The following is a 20370-nucleotide window of genomic DNA, read 5'->3' on the forward strand; positions in this document are numbered from 1 at the left end:
CTCCCTCTGCCTGTGTCTCTGCCTCTCTCTCTCTCTATGTCTATCATGAATAAATAAATAAATCTTTTTTTAAAAAAAAAAAAAGAAGATCTTTGAGGAGATTAACAAGATCAAAATTAGAGTCACAAACTAAACTTAGTTAGCTAAAACCAGAAACTTGTCATTGACTATCTTATTTATACAAAAAAATTTTGTTCCTCTCTATATGGAAACTGGGACGTATATGCGCATATATGTGTGTGTGTGTGTGTGTGTGTGTGTGTGTGTGTGTGTGTATGGATTTGTTCATCCCATTTTTTCCCCCTGGAAATACTGTTTTCTCCGAGTCCTATGCCTTCTGACTCTGCTTCTCATGGATACATACCCTTTCCCAAAGCACGACACCGGGGGACTGCCAGGAAAGCAAGCTATTAGGGTCAAGAAACTACAAATCCCAACTGACTCTCCAGAGAAGAGCCAGTGAACAGTTCTTCCATTCCGGAGTATCCATGGGACCTGGAGCTCACTTCACCCCTCACATTTCCATAGAGAGGAACAACGATTTGTTTCTGATACTGTGCCATGAATTACAGCTGGAGACGGAGGGAGAAATACTTAACACTTCTATAGTATTTATTATTATCGACCAGAAGAAAGCAATAGTAAAACAAATGTTTATGAAAAAAATATTTTTAAACTTCTGCTGCTGGAAGCATGACTAAATGTTGTAATTACTCAAACTGATTGGAAGTAGAAAATGTCCCAGAATAGTAATTCTTTTTCTCTCCTTCCTCATTCCTTGTCAGCTCCACCCACCCCCCCTTTTTTTTTTGCCTCTGCCTTGACAAAATACTTCTATCAGATGCCAGCCTTGTTCTTGGTTCCACCACCTGGCTCCGGAAGTATGTTGCTGAAACTGTCCAAGCTCTGACCCGAGTCATTACCTCAATTCCTTGTTCTTCTAGATTATTCTGTTGCCATTTATGCCAGTTCTTTTGGCAGTTGCACCTGTGAAATGAAGTTGTTAAAGGGAAAAAAAATTAATACTGGAAATTCAAAAATTTGGCAGCAAAACTGACAAAACTTACATGCCTCAAAAGTTGCAAAATGGATGAGAAATTTGGGTCAGAGAGCCTCCCAAAGCATAGTAAAACAACAATAACAATCACATCCACCATTCCTTGGGCATTTAGTGATGCCAGGGACTGATCTAAGGGCTTCAAGTACATGATGAAGCACATTGTAAAAACAAAAGAGCAGATGCTGGAGTCTGCCCGGTTCAAGTCCTAGTGCTGGTATTTCTAGCTGTGTGGTGCCGGGCATCAATTTTCTCAACTGTAAAATGACAGTAACTGTGTATCTAATGGACAAGGCTATTTTAAGGGTTAAGTGATGTAAAACAAGTTAGTAAGCAACATCAATGCTTTCAAAACATTTTCTCATTTTATCCTACAATAACCTTATAAAGAGGGGACAGGTTCACAGAGGAGAATCTATTTCCCCCACACCTAATCAATGCCAGATCAGGATTTGAACCCAGATCTGCCTGACTTCCATACCCAAGCCTTACCCACAAAAAAATACCACCACAAGAATATAAACTGTATTTTCTTTTATAAACTGGTCTTTCCTTTTTGAAGCACATTCCTAATTTGAAGCTCAATGAAATTTTAAAAACAAAATATTATTTGGAGAAGCCCCAAGGGCACAAAAAAAATTATAAAAGAGTAGCCTAAGCCTGACTGCCAATCAACTCAGCTTTGTTTCATAGGAACAACTTAAAGATAAGGTAAGTTCTTAAACAGTTTCAAGTGGTGTTACATCTAGGAGGGACTTATCCATCAGGCAGGAACTTTCCGTAGGACACTGAAGAAGTGCAGAGGACGCTCAGAGTTTGTATAATGACTAAGAATCTTTCTCCTACTGTTCCCCAAATCCACCTGCCAATGTGATGAGCCATTTTGGCCATCTGCTACAGCCCCTCCTGCAGCCAGTTATCTTTGTCTGGAAAGATTTCCCAATATCCTGCCCAACAGGGAGGCTTCTGATATGTTGCTGCTGCCTGCCCAGCCTTCAGACCAAGGTCTTCTCCATGTGCTTCTGGCCCTCTCCCTCCTAGTGCCAGACTTCTTCAGGATGGGAGGGTTGTGACTGCACCTTCGTAGGGCTCAACCTTGGAGAACACCCAACAGTGAGGAACACTAGTGAGCCAAAAATACAATGCCAGGTATTTAAAATAATTATAATGCTGCAACAAATAATTAAAACAATGTATCCTTGTTATTGTTGAATGGGGAAAAAAAGTATTTCATGTAATGGTCTTCTGGATATATGTTTATATGCATGTGAGGGTTCCAAATGAATAAAAATATTTTAAAAAACAAAATGTGTCATAGACCCAACATAGTAAACCCAGATACATATTGACACATTTAAAATATGACCAAGCTGGCAATTCAGATCACTGTGAAAAAGACTGAGTTAGCTATCATTGGTCAGCTGTTTTGAAAAGAAGTAACAAACTGGGCTTCTTGCTCCCTACTTACTTCTAAAACTTAACCCCCCCCCTTTTTTTAATGATAGTGGCACAGAGAGACAGAGAGAGAGAGAGAGAGAGAGAGAGGCAGAGACACAGGCAGAAGGAGAAGCAGGCTCCATGCACTGGGAGCCTGACGTGGGACTCGATCCCGGGTCTCCAGGACCGCGCCCTGGGCCAAAGGCAGGCGCTAAACCGCTGCGCCACCCAGGGATCCCTAAAACTTAACCCTTTAATTCATCTGTAATATGGAATATTTTATAAAAAACCAGAAACTATAAAAATAGCAATAAAATATGGGCAAATACCTTAGTAATCTTAAGAAGCCATCTTCAAGCAGAACACAAAAGACAGAAACCATAAAGGAAAAGATAGCCAGTTTCAATGTTATAAATATGTAAAACTGACAAACACATGAGAATCAGCTTGTAGTATTGTTAGGGGGCCGCTTTCCCCCTCACTTGTTGGTTAAAATTAGTTTAAGTAAAGTATGTGTGGGGGCACCTGGGTGGCTCAGTGGTTGAGCATCTACCTGCAGCTCAGGTTGTGATTCTGGGGTCCCGGGATTGAGTCCTGAATTGGGCTCCCTGGATGGAGTCTGCTTCTCTCTTTGCCTATGTCTCTGCCTCTCTGTTTGTGTCTCTCATGAATAAGTAAATCTTTTTTTTTAAAGTATTTGTGGATAGCATTACATAGGGCACATACACATATACACTCACAGAGATGGGGGCAGGAAGAGAGGATCCATCTCAGCAGGGGTTATTTAATTTGGCATATTAAGTTGAATTCCTGCTCTCAGTCAAAACCTTGGGTGTCCAGGAAGAGATGAGGAAGGTCTACTTTGAGGAATTCAGAATCTACTAGGAGACCTACACTGTACCCATATGGGTGCTCAGCCTAAGGCAGAATGTGGGAGATGCTATAAGAGAGGTATAGATTATGGAAATATAAAGGGAATGTATTCACTATTGATGATTTGTTTGGTTTCTTTTGCTGGAAGAAGTCCTATTTGAGCCAAGCCTGTATGGGTAGATTTCAACAGATAGAATTAAAAGTCATTTGAGCAAAGGGTATTGAGGTAAGAAAAGAAGGTCCTTTGGGGGAAATATGAGGGGATGTGGTTTGTCGTAGGTGTCGCGGAGTTGTGGTTGTCTGTGGTGTCCAAATATGCAGCACCAGCATCACCAAGGAACTTGAGAGAAATGCAAATTCTCAGACACCATCCAAAACCTATTGAATCAGGAACTCTAGAGATGGGCTCAGGAATCTGGACTTAGCCTTCCAGGTGATTTTGATGCGTGCTAAAAGTTAAGAATCATAATCACACACTTCAGAAAAGTTGTACACCATAAGCCCTTTTTCCCCTCTAAGTATTAGGAAAAGACAGTCCCTACACTATGTAATTCTGGTCAACACATGTTGTTTCAAGAGGAGTTTGAAATGTTACATAGCTCTTTCTCATGGAGACTTCCTTTATAAGGAGCAAAAAAAAAAAAAAAAAAAAAAAAAAAGCAGGAGAAAGTTGTTGAAGACAATTCATGAGAGAGGAGAGACAGCACCAAAATAGGTAACCAGAAATAGGAGTAGATGTAAACTCAAGAGGTTGGCTGGGGGACACATTGAATGAAGGTGCAAACAAAACCTCAGTGATCGAAGGGGAGAGAGACATCTGGGGAGTGTCCTAGATTATGTGACAATTGAAAAGAAGGAGTAGATAAAATGGGAAAGAGGGGGAAATTGCAAAAGGATAGAATCCAGAAATCCTAAGGAAGGAGATATTGTCAATGAGGCAAAGAAGAAATGGCCAGAGATAGAGATGAAGACTCGAGAGTCTATAATGTCCCATTTCATAATTATAACTCCCAATATGTCATGGAGTCTTTTGGCTAAGGCTGCTTTTGATATTATTAAACAGAAGTCTTTCCAAAAGAGAAATTTAGCTGTGTTTTTAGGCAGCTGGGTGGAAGCAATCCCAAATATACACAGGTGAGCCCAAAGTGAAATTGAGTGAATGTTAAAATACCTTTTTTAATTGGCACTGAAGCTTGTGTGTGATATAAATGCATTTCACCTGGGTGAATGACATCATGGAGAAGTACAAAGCCCCATCTGGGATGTTAGGCAGTGACTGGTCCACCAAATTTTTTCAAGATGAAAGGAAATCACACATTTGCCAGGGAGAGAGAAGCTTGTATAGGCCTAACGTCTTTGTTTTGGGCTGGTCTCATACTGACTCAGTTATTAACTTAGAGGGGAATGAATTTGTGATTATTTAATGAATTCACTTTGTTAGGCAAGACAGTTTAAAAGCAGAGCTAAAAATAGGAACAAAACTAAAAATTCTGGGCAGCCTGGTTGGCTCAGTGGTTTAGTGCCACCTTGGCTCAGGGTGTGATCCTGGAGACCTGGGATCAAGTCCCACGTTGGGCTCCCCGCATGGAGCCGGCTTCTCCCTCTGCCTGTGTCTATGCCTGTGTGTGTGTGTGTGTGTGTGTGTGTGTGTGTCTCATGAATAAATAAATAAAATCTTAAAAAAAAAAACCCTAAGAATTCTACAGGAGCCAAATAAGCAGTACAAATGAGTGATACAGGCCAGGTATGAGGCAGTAGGGCATGGTGAAGACTGGGAGAAACTGGAGAGTCCATTACCTATCTCAAGGGAGAAGCCAATGCCAGATTCAGCTCATTAGTGCCATGCAAATGCAAGCCCAACGTGGCCAGATCTGATGTTTCAAGTGGTGCCAGATATGTTATGATGTGATATTTTAAATTTTGTACAATATTCCAGCCAAACACTACAGGCCTGCAGATTTGGCTGATAGCCTGCCAGTTCTCCATACCTGGCCCACAGAATACATCTCTCTTAAACTGATTAAATGGGCAGCTTCATAGAGGAGGTAGCATTTAAGCCAAGCAAGTGTACAGATTTTTCCTTTAGTCTTTGCTATCAACTTCATTTCAAGGATCTCAGGCCAGAAGCATGGCATGGGGTGAGAATAGGTATTGAAATGAAAAAATACAATTAAAAAATATAAATGGACTACTGGATAAGATATGCTCTAGGAAATGCAAAAAATACTATTTCCAAGTCCGTTAAGAGGAAAATAGAAAACTTAAAAAGGAAAACAAGACTAGCTAAGACTAAATAATGTGTAGGTATATTCTGGACATTCAAGACTCCCCTTAGGAGCATCAGTTTAAAAGAAAATCACAACATTTCAAAATTATGCTTTAAGTTTAACATCTTACTTGAAAACCCAGGAGTTTAGAGGGCATCTTTGTCCACCAATGAAGGAGGGAGTTAAAAACCCTAAAAACCTTTAGTTTCACTTTTCCAAAGTGAATGCTGTAATATGTCATTCGACTGGCTAAAAATATCCCTTTCTGCTGAGATTTTGCGATATCACCACCAATGGCATTTTCAATATTTCACTCAGCCTAAGAGGCACATTTTGTGACATTTCCAAGGCCCCCAAATCAGAAAACATCTTACAATCCATGGTGTTTTACAGTAGTTGACTACAGATTTAAACACGAGCACACCATAGCCTTCTACAATATCTGTGCTACCATTAACTACACACATGGATCGGATGTATTGCCATTTAAAGTAGCTTTTTCAAGAATGACAAATTTGACACAATGTGATTGGTATATAACAATTCTTTGTACTATTTTTGAACCTCTGTGAGTTTATTTATTTATTTTTCTCTGTGAGTTTAAAATGATTTCAAAAAGACTCTTTTAAAAAGATCACACTATGATTCAGCATGGAAGCAAAAATTTATTGTTGTATGTAGCAAGGCACAAAATTTGATCAGTGAGAAGCAGAGGGACATTAGTGGAGTGAATTTTTGTCAGATGATGAATTTTCACCTTTTGTAGAGCATCTTACAGGACTACGTGGATGAAGTTGTGTGACATTCTGTATCTTAAGTACATGCAAAGAGATGCCTCTTACAGGCCAAGCCAGGCAGTTAAAGCAGGAGAAATAGCCAATCCTTTGGAACAGATGAAAAACATTTCAAAGTAGAGGCTGATGTGCAAGACCATCATTCAAAAATCATGTCAGAGTTTACTCTGAAGCGTGTTTCTTTCTTAATGGACATTAAACACAAACAAAACACAGCTTAAAATTGATAGCAGTTTAGAACTGATTGAAAATAGAAAATGTAGTAGTTAGCCAGGGATTGCGTTTTTGTAGTTATCCTCACAAATTTACTTTAATGTCTTTTGTTCTAGAATCTGGACTCAAAGGTGAAGTATTCTCAGTTGACTAAAAGACAGTGTCCTGACTGGAAACTATTAAACCAAGACTGTAAGTTCCATGAGGTCAAGACTGTGCCTGTCTTATTCATTGCTGTCTGTCTGACCTCTGAAAGGACCTGACACGCAGGCGCACTACATAAATATGTGTTGCATTAATGAATAAATGAATGGGTAGAATGAAACGGACTCCAGGGTAAGCAGGCTTGCTCAGTAGAACACTCCCTTGGAAGGCAGGGGTCAGATTGACATCTGAACTTCATTCTCTCTTCTATTCTGAATCCGCAGGCCACCTCTAACGTAGAATTTAAAAATACTTCTCTTGGGGCACCTGGGTCGCTCAGTAGGTTAAGAGGCTGACTCTTGATCTCAACTCAAGTCAGGATCTCAGGGTTGTAAGAGAGAGCCCAGTGTTGGGCCTCATGTTGAACATGAAACCTGTTAAAGATTCTCTCTCTCTCCTTCTTCCTCTGCCCCTCCTCCCCCTGTTCTCTCTCTCTCTCTCTCTTTCTCTCTCTCTAAAAAATAAATAAAAAGAAAAAAGAAAAAGGCTTTTCTTCACTCTTTTCAGACTGTTATCTTCTGATGGTACAGCCTGCCAGGCAGCTTGGATATGCTTTACAAATGACTGGTTACACGGTGACAGGGCTAGTTTCTCTCAAATCAACACGCCAATCCACTCCCCTACAGGGTCTGGCTGCCTGGAGAAGAGCAGGTGCAGAAAGTCTTGATGTAGTACCCAAGGGCAGGCAAAGAACTCTTGCCCGACCTCAGAGGACCTTTACTGTTCTCACCCTGGCTTCTACCCTAGGAAGCATCAGAATCCCTCTATGACACAGTAGAAAGTCATCTTTGATTTAGAAGAATGGAATGTTGTCAATTCTGCATTCCTAGGAGATGGGAGTAAGGGACATACATCTGTATAACACATCTTGAAAAACTTGTGACTCTCTATGATGAAATAATACATGGACTATTTCAGGGGAATTATACACTAGATTTTAAAATAATACAGTTAATTTTCAACTCCCTGTGACCTTTGGACATACACCTTTCAGATACCATAAATACTATCATAGTAATGACAAATAAATGATTTCTTCAACTTATCCTGCAAGGAATAAGATATTTTTATGTCTTAGTAGCAGTTAATTGGGAATGACTGTAAATATTAAAAACTGAAATAACAGCCAAAACTCTGGGACACCTACGTTGCTCAGATGGTTAAGTGTCTGCCTTCAGCCCAGGTCATAGTCTCCAGGTTCTGGGATCAAGTCCCACAGTAGGCTCCCAGCTCAGCAGGGAGTCTGCTTCTCCCTCTCCCCTTGCCTCTGCCTCTCTCCCTGCTTGTGTTCTATCTCTCTCTCAAATGGACAAATAATCTTAAAAAAAAAATAGTCAAAACTCCATTAATTCATGGAGATGCTAACCTGAAGTTCACCATTTGTCTGGCCGCCTAAAAAGTAAAGGTAAATGCAATTGCAGGTAGTCTTTCTTCATCTATTAAAAAAGAACCAACTAACCTAGGCTTTGTTCTTGCTTATTTCTGCAGCAGGTTCCTAGAGATCTCTGGTCAGTTCTGCGACTGAGGTGAATAAAAGCTTGACCCTGGACTTGGAGCCGAAGTTCAGTGTCAACTCTACCACTTTCTAGCTCTATCTCCTATACATGTTATCGAGTTTCTCTAAACTTCAGTTTCTCTTTTATACAATGGGGAGAATAATAATACCTACCTCATAGGGTTGTTAAGATGATGAGTTAATTCATATCATGCAACTGGCCTATGGTAAGTGCTTAATAAACATTAGCTGTTAGTATTATTGTTTCAAAGTTGTCTAGATGTATGTATGTATGTCTTTGGGGATAACTAGTAATTTACGTCCCCTGGTAATACTGATGGCCTTCCTCCAGTTGGTCACCATTACTGAGAATTTCCTTGTGTTAAAACAAGCAGAGGCTAGAGGTGGGACACACCGACCTGAGCTTGTTCACCATTTCTCCTTCCCTCTACTTACGGGTTTAAGATAGGCAACGTTGCTGTGACGAATGTCATTCAAGAGCTGATCTCTGGGAGTGATTTCCACCAATGGGGGTGGCCTATTTCTCGGCACTGGTTTGAGCGTTCTGATGACATCCTTGAGGTTGGTTTTCTCAGGTGGTTCTCTGGCCTCCGGCATCCGGGATTTGCGCTGGATCCTCTTCAGCTTCACCACTCGGAAGGAGTCAGGGTCCGTCCTGTACTTCGGAGGCTGGGATGGCTTCTTCATCATTTCATTCTGTCGACTGAAGGGGGCCACTTGGGGGTTGGGAGGCTGAGGAGGAGGCTGGAGGAACTCCTGCATCCTGGAATCAGGCATGGGTCCTCCCAACCTCTCCCACATTCCCGGTGGCAGCCCCAACCCATTCTCCAACATGGCTATCAACTTCCTCTGCTCTTTGAGTTGTTGCTGCTTTTGTTCCTCTTGCCTTTTCTGCCTTTGCTTATCCTGATTCCTGGTGAGCAGATTGGTTACCACCATCCTGGGACCTGGGAGCTCAAAATGGTAGCCCATCTTCAGGAGAGTGGTGTTTGCCTTCAACAGCCTGGATATTTCCATTTCAGCGTGATGGCCCAGCATGTGTCTTTGATTGTGAAACCGAAGCTCGGTGAGTGTCTCGTTGAACTGGAGGCACCTCATGATGGCCACAATTCCCTTACCTGTGATGAAATTGGACTCGATGTTGAGAGTGGTAATGCTCCTATTTTCCCTCAACATGTTAGCCAAGGCAAAGGCAACGTTCTCGTCGGCGCCCACGTTCGCTAAACTGAAGGTTTTGATGTGTTTGTTTTTCTTCATCGCATTGACAAAGTCCAGCAACATCTCCTTAGGGATGTTTTCAATGTTGTTCAGGTTGAGCTCCTTCATGTCAGGGTCATTCTGTCTAACGCGCCTCAAGCTCCCATCCAGATCTGTTTGGTTTCCCGAAGGCCTTGCGCTCACCTTTAGAAAACTGGTATCTAGAGCTAACTTCTTAGGATCTAATTTTGATATTTTTTTCTCACTTTTTTCTTGGGCCTCTGGTCTGTCATTCTGTTCTCCAAATGCTTTCTTCACTACTTGTGGGCTGCTGCTCTCACCATTTCTGATCTGCTCCCTTGCCTCACCTTGCACTTTTCTTTGTGGCTTTTCAACACTCTCTTCACTGTCAGCCTCTTCTTCCTCATCTTCATCCTCGTCATCCTCATCTTCCTCATCATCATCCTCATCATCCTCGTCAACTTCATCTTCTTCACCATCAGCATCATCGGTTTCTTGGACATCGTTGCTGCCTTTTGATTCCCTTTTATTTGCAGTGATTTCATTGTTAAGCTTTTCTTTTAAATACTGGGACACATTTTTATTACCTCTGCCTACTTCTTCATGCTGCCCTGGAGTGTCCACCTAAAAGAGAGGTTTATGAGGGTTAGAACACATGGCAATGTAGAAATATGAGGCAGAGCAGTAGCTACTGGAAATAAGAAAGAAATGTGTTAAGAAATGAAAAAAGCAAGCACATGAATGGTGTGTCTAGTATTCCATTTGTGTGCATACACATGTATAAAAACACATATACAACATATAAAAGTTTATAAATGTATAGGGAAAAAAATTCTGTTGCAATGTTTACCAAATTAGTAGTTCTCTCTTAGAACGAGGGGGAACCATTAAGGTAACTGGGAAGAGAGCAGCACCCAGATGGCTCAGTTGGTGAAGCATGTGACTCCTGATGTCAGGGTTGATTGAGTTCAAGCCCTACATTGCGTGTAGAGATTACTTTAAAAACAAAATCTTAAAACAAAAACAAAAACAAAAACACACACAAAAAAAAACAACTGGGGAGGAGACACATTTAGGGGATTTTCAGTTTTTACATTATATAATTCTAAAGTGTTTGAGTGTTTTTTAAAAATAAAATACACGTATTAGTTTTATAAGCAAATATAATCTAAAGAAAGATGAACTTTTATAGCCATACTATAGATACGTACAAACACATTGACATAATGTGTATGTCAACTTTCCCTGAAAACATAAACATATTGTGGGAAAAATGAGAACACTTTGATACTCTGAAATAGACCAAAGACCTAGACTTGGATTTTTTTTTTTTTTTTTTTGTCTCCTTAGCTCTAGGACAACTGCCCCGGGCTACTCCAAGGACAGGATCACTAGTCCAGTTTCTTTTGAAACAAAGTATCTAGGGGGCAGAGCCAGCCACAAAAGAGGGCAGGATTATACAAATCCTTGGAAGCAACTGCTTAGTCTAGAAAGGAAATTGGCAGTGTGTAATGAATAACATTTTATTAGATTCTTACCCATCAATTAGTGTGCTTTCCTATATACCTCACGTGTAACTCCTAAGTGTCATTTCAAAAGCTGGTGTAGCATTTTCAAGCAAGAACTTTATCTTCTTGCTCACAACATATTGTAGTTTGGAAGTGACTGTTGGTAACAGACATCCTTACCACCTTAAAGCCTTCACCACTGCATTTCTCATCGGTCCCAGCAGGGGGAGCCAATCATCAAGCTGTTTAAATTATACCAAGGGAAGAAAACGTGCTCAAAGTACCCAATTTTCTTTTTCTGAAATTTGCATTCATAAAGAATTGATTTTACTCCAATTGGATAATACAGTCACTCCAAATATCGGCAGATTTTACCTTAAACTCTAACCTGACCAAGCTAGCAATTTCTTTTCTTAAGTTTAGTAAATGTTTAAACACTTCTGACCACGAAACCATGGTTTATATATATAAGTCTTCTTACTTACAGCCCATGTGATAGCAATGTGACAAGATCTATCTGTATCAACAGGTATAACTAAAAGTGGCTTTACCTGCGGGATCTTTCCCTTCCTTTTGCTGTGTCATTTTTAAGTGGAACATTAGTAAAAGTATGGTGATATACAATAGGTTCATAGATTCAACTACAATTCTAGTTTTCATAGAAAAATATATTTAAGAAAGAACTGTCTTTATAACTCCTATTTAATAGCTATTCAATTCCTAAATTCATTACCAATATCCAATAAACTGCGTTAATATGGAATTTGGTTATTTAACTTGGTTTAACTGCAGGTTGGCTGGTGGGACTTCAGAAAGACTGTGATGCCCTTGCAATGGTATGTGAAATACTGCATATGAATGTATATACAGAAGAAGGGGGTACAGAGCTTTCATCAGCTCCTTAAAGTAGCCTGTGTGCCAAAAAAAAAGGAGTTAAGGACAAATGCTGATGGGTTACGAGTTAATTCATTAAGTACCATGTCTGTAGAATACAGGCTTTCCTACACAGTGAACCCTACAGCCTTTCTTTTAAAAAGAAGACATTTACACAAAAATTACTGCTTTTCCTTCCCAATTATACCATGTAAGTGTTTCAGGAATTTCCAATCTGGCATAAGATTAAACGTTATGATTTAATCTAGCAGTGGCAACAAAACAAGACCAAACATGAAGTCTTGAGAGATGACAGTTGCCACATGCACACCTGTCGCTCAGGCCCAGGCAGCCATTCCTCTGTTGTACACAAATCCCTGATTACCTGGGATGGCACAAAGGTGACAGGGACACGTTCGTCTTCCAGCATGCGTCTGGATGCCTTTTGCCAATACATATAATCCATAAGAGATTTATGGTCAAAGTTTCCCGTGGGTGGCTTGTCGGTCTGATCCTTCTGAATCATTCCCGTGGGAAGCCTGGGGTCAGGGGCCATGACCTCCATTTCCGACTGCAGTTTTTTCAGCTCTTCGGGGGACAAGTTGGCCAAGATTTCATCTTCATCAATCTCCTCATCAAAGAGTTCTTCTTGATCGGAATTCCTGCTATGTTCTGACATGGTTTTTTCCTCTGTGCTTTTCTCTGTTACTAGAAGAGAAGAAATAATCGAAGACTCTCAAAAGAACAAAAAGCTCTCAAGGAGTTCCCCCAGCCAACAAGCATTCCAGGTTAACCCTACTTTAAGAGATTTCCCCCTGAGAATCCCAGTGGTGCACGCCGCGCAGCTAGGGGTGACTGCAGCTAAGCTCACGCCGGGTCTATATTAAGTAGGGCTTGGCTGGATAGGGTCAATTTATGGAGCCACTGTGCTGCTCTCATTTTGGCAACTTGAGTCAGCTGCGCAAATCCATCTGACATTTCAGGGCAGCTGCTGAGGTTCGCCAGTGAGTAACAAGTCTAGGGAATCTCTACAGGAATAAAATTAGTGCTCTTCCTCTATACTGTCATGCCCCAATTCATGCAGCCCATATACATCAACCCCAACACTACAGGGGAGACCACTTTTTTTTTATTTAGATGACCCAAGCAACTTACAAGATTTTGGAAGGAAGATCCCACCAGCGACTTGAGTTCTACTGAAGTGAAAATTCTACTTGAAGGTGGAACTCGAGCTCTCAGGGCTTCCCTCTTTACTACAGAGTGACTCTGAAAGCAAACCTGCACACAGCAGAGCAGAGGTCTGGCTATGTTACTCATTCCCTGCGTAAGCTGAACCTTTGCAAGATGATGTCCTTATTTGCATCTAGATCCTGTGATCTAACAGATGGGGACAACCAGCACTTGGATTGCCACGATAAGTGAGGAGTTTCATATTTTAAACAATTTGCTTTTCTTACTAAGTATCCATGAAGCTGGAATAAATTAAACTGGATCGTAAATGAAATGCAAAACAACCCCAAACTTTGTTACTGTATACCCTTTCATAATTGCCAACTTTGGGATTTTATGAATATAATGCTTAGTCAAGCATTTAATGCTTATTTCAATGCTTAGTCAATGCTTATCTATACATTTATTGCACAAAAGTTAAGATGACACAGGGAAGTATAAAGAAAATAAAAATTTACCCTATGTCATCACTATGAGCTACCACTATTAACATTTCGATTTATCATTCCAATCCATTCTTCTGGGCATATGAACTAAATAATCTTTTGTCATCTGTTGTTTGTTGTTGTTGTTGTTTTGACTTACAAAATCAGGATTTTTCCATAGCATTTTTTTCTACTATACATTATTTTTAATAGCTCTCTGTTAAGACTTTTTGGATATATCATGATTTTCCAATCCCCAATTGTTGAATATTTGGGCTATTTTCAATTCTCACAAGCACACGGAGTTAATAAACATTCCCTGTAGCTAAATAATTATACACATGTAAGGTTATTTCCTTAGGAAAAGGTGAATGCATTCTAAGAAATGAAATTGCTAGGTCCAAGAATATGAAGAAATGGAAGGCTTTTGGGACTCCTGGGTGGCACAGTGGTTGAGCACCTGTCTTTACCTCTGGTAGTGATCCCGAGGTCCTGCGATTGAGTCCTGCCTCGGGCTCCCTGCAGGAACCCTGTTTTTCCCTCTGCCTATGTCTCTGCCTCTCTGTGTCTCTCATGAATAAACAACATCTTTTAAAAAAATTTTTTTTAAAGTAAAGAACATGTGCACAGTGGCAACACACTGTTGGCCTCTTGCCTATCAAGTCTTCCTACTGTCCCTGTAAAAGGGATGATGCACTTGGCTTCAGTGGGCAGGGAGGTAGACCTCTTTGCAGATAACTCATTTGCAAAGTATCATTTCATAGACGTAGTTTGACAATGGTCTAAAGAGACTTGACCAAGAAGAGTTTTGGATTCAAGGAGATTTGGGAATGTGAAATTCTGCTTTTGCCTTTTAGAGATTTGTATGGCGCCTAATTTTTAAACACTGAGAATCACACACATACAAAACCAATTTGTTGAGCCCAATATTCCCCAACCTCATTTAATTCATGCTCCTCCTAGAATTATTTGTTAATATCCTGGGCAATTAACTTTCCAGAATTCATATTTTGGGGAATACTGGTCTAAATAGGAAAGAGAAAGATCTGGCATCAGTCTGACGGATTCACATTCCAGCTGAATTTTTTTTGGTGGCTATGTGCTATGGGCATTACCTCATCATATAAAAGGGATCTGAGAGGGCATCTGGATGGCTCAGTGGTTGAGCGTCTGCCTTTGACTCAGGCCATGATCCCGGGGTCCTGGGATCGAGTCCCGCATCGGGCTCCCTACAGGGAACCTGCTTCTCCTACTGCCTGTGTCTCTGCCTCTCTCTGTGTCTCTCATGTATGGATATATAAAATCTTTTTTTAAGGGATCTGAGAATAATAGTTACCATATGCAATTATTGAGAACTACATGAGGTGGTATATGGATATACAAATTAAGCAGGACCATGCATGGTAAAGAGCAAGCTCTCAATAAGTGTTAAATATTACTAGTCTCATCTTTCGTGGACAACCAAAGAAACATTTCAAGGAAAACAAAGGCAAGTAATACATTTTATAAACCACTTCCGCGAGAGAAACTATTATATTAATGTCAATAAACAAAAGAGCTTGAAAAAATCTCATTGCTTTTACAGAAAGCAAGAGGCTTTTAGATGGGATTGTGTGTAAGGAAAATAGAAAACCACTATTTGCATATTATTATACAGCTCTCCCAAGAAAACGATCTGAATTGTGGCTGGTAAGCTTTCAGATTTAAATTCTCTTCTGGTGACCAAACGTTTTTGATGATCAAAAGCAGATTTAGGAACTGTTTGTAAGGGGTGCTCTTTCAGCTAACTTCCATCTTGCTGAATGAGTCCAGGAAGTGAGTACATCTCTCCCAGCTGCTTCCACTGTGCATTTTACTCATACGCTGACAGAGAGGGTTTTGCTGGTGTAATTAGCCTCGTTTGACACACAGATGATTTAGCTGCGCTTTCTCTTAATGATGCTGTGCAGCTGCCACCTCAGCAGCTTCTTGCATCAGAATCCAACCACCCTACCGAAAGGAAGCAGCTAGCTGTAGGACAGCTGGGCTTTATAGCCCCGTGGGGCACCACGGGTCAGAACTTCTGGCAGAGGTGACCGAGGGCATTGATGATGCCCCAGAGGCCACCCAGAAGCTACTGAGTCAGACATCTCGGGTTTGGGTTCAGGAATCCGTAACTTTTGAAACTCTCCAGGTGGTTCTGGTATGTAAATAAGCATGGGGCTCACAGAGCTATGGCAAGACATCCATTTTACAGATCAGGGTCAGATAGCTTAAGGAACTGCATTTGATGAAGGTTACAACATGCTACCCCCAAATTCAGCACCTTGGGATATGGACTATTTTAAGCTGAAGGTGTTTCAAAAAAGGCAGGTGCAGGAAGGACTCTCCAACCTCCCCCTCCCTGGGCTCAAGCAGCTCCCAAGTCCCTTACTGGAGAGGTGCCCTCCCCTTTAGGCAGAGTAAAGGAGAATCCTTAACTCAGAAGACAGGACTCCAAGAGGAATACATATTGACAAGCCTTGCTACATTTCCCCCACTTTACTACCTTTAGCTCATTGCCTTTTGTCCTGTCACATGTTTTTCCATGATTTTCTACTCTTCGTTAAAACTTAGCATAAAATCACTTAGGTTTAACGTTTCTTGGGGTATTCATTTCCATATGAAGCCTCCTGTGTCCGGTAAAACTTCTATTTAGTACATTTGTATGCTTTTCTTTTGTTAATCTGTCTTCCATCAATTCAATTTACAGGGTCTTAGCTGGAGAACCCAGAAGGTAGTAAGAAAATACTTTTTTCCTCACCTACACTAGGCACGTCAGCTCTGCACTTGAGCTACTTCATCTGCGAAAGTGGGATGGTAATTATGCCTACTTTAGGACTTTCCAAAAACCTAAAGGACACACTCCATGATAAACATTTAACATCAGTTATCATATTTTCACAAATAAATTATATCAATTTTTTTCTGCCTAGAAAATGCCTGATGCCTAACAAATATTGTTCAAGACAGAAATAAATGGCTGTTCCATTTTATTCTTTGCAAACAGCACACAGAATACATGTAAAAGAAATACGGAAATCTTAATACCTTTATGAAAAGTCCTGATGCTAAAAGAAAGCACTTCTTCCTTTGATCCACTTATTTTTTCACCCCATTTTCTCTCAGGATGGGGAAAACTATGGATAAGCCACATCCTCCTTCAGCCCCAAGCACTGGCTGTAAATGAACACGACTTCTATAAATGGTTTCCAAATGTTACTAAATAAATCAGTTCTGTCTTGTTTGTGGCACCCTATTCTCTTATGCAATTTCATCTGGATCACCAACATTGTGCTCACTGGCTGCAAATTGCCGGAAGATTCTGTGTGTGCAAAATAAATGCCTCTCTCCTCAAATTTCCCTGACCCATGGTTGCATTGCCTCAGGATGGACTCTTAAATTCAGGAGGCAAGTGCTTCTCTACAGCCAAAATACCCAGCCTCTCTTGCTTTTATCAGACCTCAGAGGGGCTTGAATTATGAGGGTATTTACTATTTTATCTTAATTGTTTTATAAGCCAACTCAAAATTGTGAAATTAAATTCATTTGATCTTGGTTTAATTTCAAGGATGAATTCATTCTCTGTACTTCTGAAGGGCATGAGGATGTGCCCTACTACTAATACTGCTACTACACTGAGTATCACCTTTACTGCTATGACCACCAGCACCACTACTACTAGTGTTGCTACAATGTTTACTATTGTTGCTACTACTATTGCTATTAATATGACAGCTGGCAGTTACTACTACTGCTATTAATTCTTGGGGCACGACTGGATTTCAACTCAGGTCATGATCTCAGGGTCATTAGACTGAGCCCCAAATTGAGCCAGTGTTGGGCAGTCTGCTTGAGATCCTCTCTCTCTGCCCCTCGCCTTGCTCTCTCTCTTTCTCAAATAAATAAATAAAATCTTTTTAAAAATTGTAGAGTCACACCGCTAATATTTTTTGAGCACTTAACATCGCTAAGTCTGGGAGAAGTGCTTTATAGCTGATATGCCAATCTCTATACACAATGCTCTTAGAAGACGGATACTTTTATGAACCTCATTTTACAAATAGGCATAGGCATTTGAGCTAAAGACTAATCGCCTCTAAAGTCAGGGCTTTCAAATGGTGTCCTGTTACTTCCTTCCAGTCCAGCAGGAAGGGCATCTCAAGTCCTTAGCGGACTTCAATTAGCACAGAAAGCAATTGCTCTGCTTGTTGGTACAAATAAAAAAATGGTGAACACCGGTAGACCGTAACTCATATAATTGTCCATAGCAGTAGTATCATCATCAAACGTGTATACAGAACGTTGACTTTGTGAGGATTCCTGGATCAAATTGGTCTGGAGATGGCTGGAGAGCTAGAGAGATTTCTTTGTGCCAAAGTTGAGAACATCCCAATGAGAACGGTGAATTTCTTATTTCTTAATTAGTATACTAGCATTTTAGTGAAAAGGAAAGCACCCAAGTGATTTGAGGAAACACAAGAATAATCCAATCTTAAAACAAATCACAGATCAGTGAGGCTGAGCCTCCTAGATTTTTGGTAAACATTAAATGTAATTGTGAAGGTGTAAATTGAGAAAATAGTCCTTTTTTAAACTGAGGACCACAAAAACCTTTTTACTACAGAGTAATGTTCCTGGGGCACCCGAGTGGCTCAGTCTGTTAAGCGACCAACTCTTGGTTTCAGCTCAGGTCATGATCTCAGGATCGTGAGATCGAGCCCCATGGTGGGCCACATGCTCAGTACAGAGTCGGCTTGAGATCCTTCCTCTTCCTCTGCTCCTCCCCACATTCCCACATAAGCTAAGTAAATAAATAAAATCTTAAAACAAAAAAAAAAGCTGGAAAGAAATACACTAAAATGTTACAAGTTCAAGTGGAGGCCTTACTGGTGCTTTTATTTTGTTTCATTTTTTTGGGTCTGTCCAGCCTTTCTCTACATTTCCAGAATAACAAAGAAATGCTGCTTTTACATTTTAAAACACAGAAAATAACTGCAGATAATCTTTAAGTTAATTTCAGAATAATTGCCTTTATTTGGGCTATGAATATCCTGCTAAATTGGGCTATGAATATCCTGCTAAAACAGGTAGAAAATGAATGCAGGTCTGATCAGACACGCAGAACAAAATACTTTAACCCTTAAATCATCAGCATCTTTTAAAACAACCCATCCATATTTTTCTCTGGCATTTGTAAATGCAGCAGGCAACGTCAGGATTTTCTTTTTGGATACCTCGTTACTCTGATATTCCCCAATTACTTTGATACAAATTCACATTCTCGAAGGCAGAGATATTTTAAAGACTTAAAAACTGAGAGCAAGCCTAAGATTTCCTGATGACTGTCTACAACACACTTTGCCATAAGGAGATTTCTTCAATCAAGCTGAGATTTGCACTCTTTCAAAACAAAGGGTGATCATACAACATTGTGACTATACTTAATGCCACTGAACTGTATACTTAAAATCGGCTAATCTGGTAAATTTTATGTTATGTACAATTTACCACAATAACAAAACAAAGGGTAGTGAAATTCAGAAAAACATAGTGATATAGGAAACATATTTTATTTTGAAAGATCCTTACAACTTTCAATACTTAAAGGTGTGTTCACAGAAGTGCCCGGGTGGCTCAGTCGGTTGAGCCTCTGCCTTCAGCTCAGGTTATGATTTAGGCGTCCTGGGATTGAGTCCCATAGCAAGCTCCCTGCTCAGCGGGGAGTCTGCTTCTCCCTCTCTCCCTTCCTTCCACCCATGCTATCTCTCTCAAATAAAATCTTAAAAAATAAATAAATAAATCTTTAAAAAAATAAGTGTGTTTACTGTGACCTGTAAACAATCTAAGTACCCAACAGTGAGGGACTAATCAAATTATATCCTATTCCTACAATCTAATACCACAAAACTAGTCTAAAACTAGTATGCTAATTAAGAAAGGGGTGCCTGGGTGGTTCAGTCGGTTAAGCATCTGCTGTTGGCTCAGGTCATGATCTTGTCCTGGGATTGAGCTTCCCTTCTGCCCCTTCACCCTGCTTGAGCTCTCTCTCAATATCTCTCTCTATGTATCAAATAAATAAATAAAATCTTTAAAAAAATTAAAAATTAAAAAAATTGACAGTTGTTTTATTATGGAATCTTATCTATATGGAGTGAAAAATGCCTATTATTTGATGGCATAATTTGTTAAATTTAAAAAACTTATAAATGTAATCCACCTATATTTATTTTATATATAAGCAGAAAAAGTCTAGTAGGATCTATATCAAATGAAACAGGGACCCTTGTTTTCTTCTTTAAACATTTCCAAATTATTTGAATGTTTTGCAAGTGTATATGCACTTTTATGATTAGAAAAAACACTAAACCATATTTCATTTTATTTATTTATTTTTAATTTTTAAAAAAGATTTTATTTATTTATTCATGAGAGACACACACAGAGAGAGGCAGAGACACAGGCAGAGGGAGAAACAGGCTCCATGCAGGGAGCCCGATGCGGGATGTGATCCCAGGTTTCAGGATCCCAGGTTTCGCTAAACCGCTGAGCCACCCGGGCTGCCCTAAACCATATTTTAAGTGTGTGTAGGTAATCTCCTTATTGGGGTCATTTTTTATCATTAAAATGTAGGCCATTCTGTATTGACATTATAAGGAGGGGTTAACATCTCCCCTGTTTTACTATGTTTGAGTGAAAATTTAAGAATGGGTTATACCTGAAACTAATATAATATT

The 20370-nt window shown here is 40.0% G+C and overlaps 1 protein-coding gene across 2 annotated transcripts; it reads right to left on the reverse strand.

The window, feature by feature from the left end:
• Positions 1-591: 591 nt before the first annotated feature.
• On the reverse strand, positions 592-16820 carry LMOD3 (leiomodin 3). 2 transcript variants are annotated; one of them, XM_041764679.1, is made up of 4 exons: positions 16685-16820; positions 12346-12668; positions 8797-10203; positions 592-987 (listed from the first exon to the last, which is right to left on the reverse strand). In XM_041764679.1, the coding sequence occupies exons 1-4, from the start codon at positions 16788-16790 to the stop codon at positions 961-963; spliced, it is 1863 nt and encodes a 620-aa protein (XP_041620613.1). In that variant the 5' UTR covers positions 16791-16820; the 3' UTR covers positions 592-960. The 2 variants fall into 2 exon arrangements, with proteins under 2 accessions (XP_041620613.1, XP_041620614.1); XM_041764680.1 differs by lacking the exon at positions 16685-16820 and adding an exon at positions 13116-13238.
• Between the last annotated feature and the right edge of the window lie 3550 nt (positions 16821-20370).

Source organism: Vulpes lagopus, chromosome 7, assembly GCF_018345385.1.
Source record: "Vulpes lagopus strain Blue_001 chromosome 7, ASM1834538v1, whole genome shotgun sequence".
Lineage (NCBI taxonomy): Eukaryota > Metazoa > Chordata > Mammalia > Carnivora > Canidae > Vulpes > Vulpes lagopus.